The 6846-nt window shown below is 40.5% G+C and overlaps 2 protein-coding genes across 3 annotated transcripts in view; one reads left to right on the top strand and one right to left on the bottom strand.

Moving 5' to 3' along the window:
* Positions 1 to 6846, top strand: part of LOC113452052 (C-type lectin lectoxin-Thr1-like) — a 156930-nt gene that overhangs the window by 103274 nt on the left and 46810 nt on the right. The gene's annotated exons all lie outside the window — the stretch shown is intronic.
* The window catches only part of LOC113454153 (regenerating islet-derived protein 3-alpha-like), a 13966-nt gene continuing 9185 nt past the window's right edge, over positions 2066 to 6846 (bottom strand). The window contains exon 5 of the mRNA XM_087935505.1: positions 2066 to 2287. Coding sequence (XP_087791631.1) covers positions 2066 to 2287 — 222 coding nt within the window. The remainder of the gene's footprint in view (positions 2288 to 6846) is intronic.

Genomic DNA, 6846 nt, shown 5'->3' with positions numbered 1-6846 from the left:
TAAAAAGAAGATAAAAAAAAGAAGAAGAAAAAAAAGAATTCTTCAGGTTCTTCACCCCTAATCCAATTATAAAGGTCTCAAAAAAATAAAAAAAATAACCATAGAAATAAATAAAAGATGAAAATAGAAAAGGCAAAAATCCCAATAAGCAAAAAGAAAAAAAAGTATTCTGAGGCTTTCCTTTAAGAAGAAAAGTAAAATTAAAAATAAAGTCAAACAAGAAAAAAAAAAGATATACAAATATTACAAAATACTGTGGGATTGAAGAGGAGGGATAGAACAGCTAAAGAAGGTAAAAGAAAGCACACTGCATCTTATTTAATTATCCAAGGCTCTTATTATGGCTTCTCCACAAATTCCAAAGCCAAGCTTCAAGTACTCAATTAATAATAGAAGTTCAAAGAACACCTGTTAAAACATTATCCAGTGTTCTTCCCTCTATCTTATCAAGTTCCAGTGTCCTTGAGAAAGGATTTCTTCACAGCCCTCTCAACTTCCAATAAAGTATTTTCAAGCCTCTAGTTGGCAGTGTTACAAAATTTCTTTAATCCACTCCCCTTCTTTCCCAAAAAGCCTAATAAAAAAGGAAATATACATGTATATATATATATATTTAAGGAGAAAAAAATTACTAAAGGGAGCTCTGTTCTAAAAAAAAAAAACTATTAACAGCCAAAAGGAGAAAAAAAGAAAGAAAAATTAGATGAATATAAGAGAAAAAAGCCAGTCTAGTTACAGTTACTAGATCACAATGGAAGTTCAATGAAAACAAAAGTAAAAGTAAAAAGCCAAGCCTCAGTTTGACATTCTCTTTAAAAATTGCCGCTAAGTCAGTTTCATCAGTTTTTGTCCAAAGTCTTACAGGATTCTTCTCGTTTAGAGTGTCCTTAAGTCCCGAATAATACTAAAAAAAAAAAAATTCTCACCAGCCGATACACTTTCTCTTTCTGTCTCTTCCTTCCGGAGCTGTCACAGCTTCAGCAGCTTAATGGCTGCCTCTCCGCCGATGGTAAAGGGCTTCTTCTGGATCAACCAGGGACTTTGCAGTGTCCTGGGATCAGCAGAACGCACCCCTTACTATCACCGTCTCTAAGGGACGTTTAGGTCCGTTGGGACCGACCAGGGCGAGATATCAGCTGCGATCTTGGAGCCCCAAGATTGCAGCTGTATCGCAGTGACGTGGCTCCGCCTTCTCCCCTCTCCCCACCTTTCTGTCCCTGGGAGTGGGGTGGAACTGACGACAGGGAGCAAGTCTCTCCTGCACGGCGGAGTTGAGCACTTGGTCAGCTGGCACCTGCAGGCTGATGAGGCCCCGGTAGAGCTGCTGCTCCCGTGGGATGTTCAGCCCTGGAAGAGAAGAGCGGGGAGGTGGTGAGCACCCTCCTGGAGAGGATCCCCCCCAAAATCCCCCAAGGAGCTGAGCTGCCCCCAATAAATGGGACGGAGACCCTCCGCCCGAATACTGGTAGTTTTCGACTTACAACAGTTCATTTAGTGACCAAAGTTAGAAGGGCCCTTGGGAAAAAAGGGCAGTTTTTCAAACTTGCGACCATCATTTTGCCAACTTCTCACAAAGTGAATAATAGGGAAGCTAAATTCGCTTAGCAACCGGCTGTGACTCACTTAACAAGCCCAGTGACTCACTTAACAACCGTGGCAAGAAAAGGTGGTGCCTTAGGCCAAAATGCATGTTCGGGAACATCTCGCTTTGCGACATAAAATTGGGGGTGCAATGGTGAACGTGGGGAAGAGGGCCTGTAATCCTTCAACCTGATGCGTAGGGCTGCCCAGGCACCCAGACTTACAAGGCCCAGAGCGCCCGGTGGCTGGGCATTATGGGCATGAGTCTTCCCCACTCCTAGTCAGTGAGGGTTGCTGCCATCAGGCCCCACTGAGCCCCCCTTTCCTCTCCCCCCCGGAAAGATCTCCCTCCCCCACTGGGGCCCCCACAGAAAAGGCCCTTCAAAAGCCTTGCTGGGCTCCCCCCGTCCACCAAAGCATCCCCTCCCCACTCACCTCGCGAGCTTCCGGTGGCGCACTGGGCCACAAAGGAGCGCTGCACCAGTCACTCTGCCACCTGCCGGGCATCGAAGGGCTGCTTGTGCATGATCTGCACCTCTGACTCCAGGGCCAGGCTGCTGTGGGGCAGGGGGAGCCCCAGCTGGTGGGGGGCAGGAGGGGGTACCCGGGGCTCCTTCCTTGCCATGCAGGAAACCCCCTGGTGGTCCCCAGGGAGGCTGACAACTCCAGGTGGCTCCTCTCTCTGCTCTGCCATCCGAAAGCAGACCTGCAGGGGGGAGGGTGGAGAAAAAAAAGACCTCCGGTGTTCTCCAAGGGAAACCCCAGCCTGGCTTTTCTCCCCCACCCCCACTTGCAGGGAGCATCCTCAGCTTGGAAGGGTCCCTTGAGAACATCCAGTCCATCCCTGCGCAGGGCAGGACTCCCAATTAAGCAGAGGCTCCATTAAAGAGAGGAGGGGCTCCCTCCACCTCATTCCCCCCTCCTCCCCATTACGGGTCTGGGGCTGGCTTTTTCCCCCTCCCCTCCCCAAGAACCTCTGCAGGGAGTATCCTCGGCTTGGAAGGGTTCCCATAAGGGCATCCAGTTCTATCCCCTGCGTTAGGGATACACCCTAGCAGAATCTCGCACAGCAGTCAGGCAGGCAGGCAAAATATGTGAGATAAACGTTTTTGTAGCTTACACTCAGTAAAACAGATACACAGTGCTAATTAAATAGTTTTATTCCAATAGGAATTATAGCATAGTCAAACAGTCCATATATCATTCACTAATTCAGTCCGTCCAGGGATTATTCAGTTGCAAATTCCACTGTCGAAAAAGAGAGGTCAGTAAACTTACAAATATCAGTCCAGTAATATATCTCCTTGCAGTAGAGATATGAAGAACTCAAAACTCCTCTCTTCCTTCAGCAACTCAGCAGTAGGGGAAACACGCAGTTAACAAACCATCAATCCAAACTACACCAGCATTAGGTAACCTATGTTATTCCTAACATTCTCCCCCTTTTAGGTAATATAATAATATATCTATCTATTTACAACCTTAACCCATAGTCATCACAACTCTCTTTGTGTTTGACTGCACCTTGGCTTTTGTAAATTGATCAGCAATATTTTGCTCAGTCATACAATATTCAATCTTATTAAACCATCCTTTACAGATTGCCTTACATTCAGATATCTAAGATCTGTATGCTTAGATCTCGTTTTTACAGCAATATTTGTAGCCATCTGTATGGCTGCTTGATTGTCCTCATACACTACAATGGAATCATTAACAGTTAATCCCATATCCAACAACAACTGTTTATACAGAATTAAATCAGTACATAATAAGGATAGACATGAAAATTCTGCTTCCATTGTGGACATACTTATGTGTTGCTGTCTAATTGACCTCCAACCAATCAATGCTTTTCCTAATAGTATAGCCATTCCTGAAGTTGATTTCCTAGTGTTTATATCTGTTGCAAAACTTGCATCAGCATATGCACTTAAAATCAAATCATCTTTTGCTCCAAATACAATGCATAGTGCATTGTCCTTTTAAGATATCTTAAGATACGCTTTGCCGCTTGCCAGTGTCGTTCAGCTGGTTCAGCGTTGAATCAAGCCAATTGATTAACGCTATAGGCAATATCTGGCCTTGACCAATTACTAATGTACGATAGACTAACAATTAGTGACTGATAGATAGTCTTATCGAATTTTGAACTCTGAGCATCAGTGCGGCAAAATTCCTGACCCATTGGAGTTTTTGCTGGTTTACAAAGTTCCATCTTATATGTTTTTAGTAATTGATAAATCTTATCCTCTTGAGATATCTTATAGCCACCATTGGTCTTATTTATTGTCAATCCTAGATACTGTTTTATCTCTCCTAATTGCTTTAATTTTATCCTCTTACCTAATAATGATATTATTTCAGTAGCTTCATTATTAGTTTTTGTAATTAAAGCAATATCAGCTGTAAACAACAATAATAATGACACTATTCCATTTGTCTCTCTTTTAAATAAACATGGATCAGCTAAACCTGCTTTAAACCCTATATTGTTTAACTCCTTAACAATATATTGGTTCCATTCATAACCAGATTGTTTTAATCCATAGAGACTCTTTTTAAGCTTCCAACAGTCATTATTAGTTTTATCATCCTTAATCCCTACAGGTTTCTTTAGGTATATAGTGTGCTGCAATGGTGCATGCAGATAAGCAGTTTCTACATCTAAGTGATTTATGATATAGTTTTTCTTAGCTGCCCACACTAAAGCTGCTCTCAAGGTTGTTGCTTTTAGACTCGGTGCAAATACTTCATCATAATCACATGCAGTTTGATTAAATCCTTGAGCTACCAACCTAGCCTTAGGGGTAACAGTCCCATTTTTACCTGTTTTTAATTTAAATATCCATTTGCATCCAATGGACTTTTCACCTGGAGGTAATTTAGCATTCTCATAGACTTCCATTTGTTTTAATGATTTCAGTTCTTTCATTGCTGTATGCCAATTCTCTTGATCCTTTGCAGGATACATTTTTAGTTCTTCCACAGTAGTTGGAATTTTACTAACCTGGCAAACTACACTTGCTTGGTACCTATCAGGTGGTCTGGTTTCACGTGTTGAACGTCTAGGTATTACAGGGCTTACAGGTGGACTTTTAACTATCACCTGTTCCTGGTTATCTATTTCTTCTTGTTCACTTATTTCTTCCTGTTTGGTCCTATTTGTCTTCCTTTACTTCTTCTTTAATTGGACTCTTTCTTATTACTGATATGGTGGTTTGGTCTTTGTAGGTTTCTGTAATTACATCCTTACTTGAATCTTGCTCCAGTTTTCCCATCCTACATGTTCCAGGAATTGTGCACTAGCACTACAGTAAACTCTAGTTGTACCTCTTCCCAGAACCTGTAAGATTTATGGTTAGATTCAGTAACCTACAAAAATAATCTTTTAGCCCTATGCTGCCCCTTATGTCTCAGTTGTGTAGGAATATGCACCCATATTGGTGCTCCAAATGTGTGCATGTAGCTTAGGTCAGGTTTTCTATCATGCCACCGTGTGAATGGTAATTCACCTGTTGTTGAGTTAACAACATTATTCAATATATGATTACCACACATTATTGCTTCTCTCCACAAAGTTTCAGGTAATCCTGAATCTGACAACATAGTACGAGCCATTGTCTGTATTGTTTGGCATCGTCTTTCTATAAAGGAATTATGTTGTGGCCTATATGGTGCAGACTTTTAATGTTCTACACCTGCCATCTTCAGTCTATTTTGGAATTTATTATTTATAAATTCTGTACCATTATCAGTTACAAGAGTTAATAGTTTCCTTTTAGTTTTTCTTTCTGCAAACTTCAACCAATTAAAGAAATTCTGATATGTTTCCGTTTTACTCTTCATTAAATAACAGAAACCATATCTAGAATAATGATCCATTATACTTAATATATAACGAGCACCTCCCACACTTGGTTTTTTAGGACCTATAATATCAGCAAATACGACCTCTAGAGGCTCATTAGTTTTAAATCCATTAATTCTATTTGCTGGTATTACCTTGCTTTTTTTCTTGACTGCAAGCATTGCAGTGCAAATACTTACTGCAAGGCTTCAGTTTTATACCTTTAGACAGTTCAACCGTTTGCTTGAGCATTTTAAAATTTATATGCCCTAAACGCCTGTGTAACAAATGTATGCATTCATCATGAGGTTTAACGTTATTATACACTGTGTTAGCCACCTAATTGATTATCATTTAACACATACAAGTCACCTTTTAAAGTTGCAGTCACTTTTTACCTTCCTTTTCTATTATGCAGTTTTCTCCCTAAAGGTAACTACATAACCTAGTTTAATTCAAAACTCTAACTGAAAGCAAATTAAACTTAAGTTGGGGTACATATAACATTTTTACATTTTCTTGTATGCAAGAACAATATGCAGTACCTTCAGCTTTTGCTTTAAGTTTCCAACCATTAGCTAACGATATCTGCTGTGAACTCGTGGACATCTTAATAAATCTTTTCTTATCTTTTGTTATGCAGTGCGATGCTCCACTATCTACAACCCAAAAATTATTATTGTTCACAGTTTGGTTGCTATACATGGCTAGCTCTAAGCATTTTTATCCTTTTGATGCCTTTTTGCATTCTGGCTGACATTTTGGCGTTTTTCTTTCTTGCAGAATCTAGCCAAATGTCCTTTTCTTCCACAATTAAAACATTTTCTAATTGTGTAGGCTGACGAAGATAATTCCTCTTCTTGTGGTTGTTCCTTCTGAGTTGATCCCTTTCAAGCCTTCTCTCTGGCTTCTTCAATTAATCTGCCAGTAATGACAGTTAATGTGAGGTTATCTTTTGGCAGCACTTCCAGTGAAGTTACATAGTCGTCATAGCTCTCATCTAATGAAGACAAAATTATATAAACCTGATGTAGTTCAGTGAAGATAAGCTCTTTTTCATGCAGCTCCTGAAAATCCTCTTCATAGTGTTTATATGAGACAACATGTCTCCATTCTTTTGAAGATGTGTTCTGAACAGCTTCCGTGTAAGATTTATATGTGCTCCTACACTGTCTCGAACATAAATCTTCTTTAAATTCTCCCAGCACTTAGCAGCTGTTTCTTCTCCACGAATATGGACAAGTTGCTGGTCACAGAGTGTCAGTCCTATTATACAGAGAGCTTGCTCATTCTTTAGTTTATATTCTTGTATTTTCTGGGCATCATCTTCATCCTCTGGATCCCAAGCATCTACCTCTGGTGGGTTTTGAATTATACTCCACAAACCTCTGCGTAGAAGTAGGCTGCATTTCATA

This window comes from Pseudonaja textilis, chromosome 5, assembly GCF_049901715.1.
Source record: "Pseudonaja textilis isolate UNSWEBS1 chromosome 5, rPseTex1.2, whole genome shotgun sequence".
Lineage (NCBI taxonomy): Eukaryota > Metazoa > Chordata > Lepidosauria > Squamata > Elapidae > Pseudonaja > Pseudonaja textilis.
The sequence above is the reverse complement of the archived record's forward strand: the minus strand, read 5'-3'. Positions and strand labels throughout refer to the sequence as shown.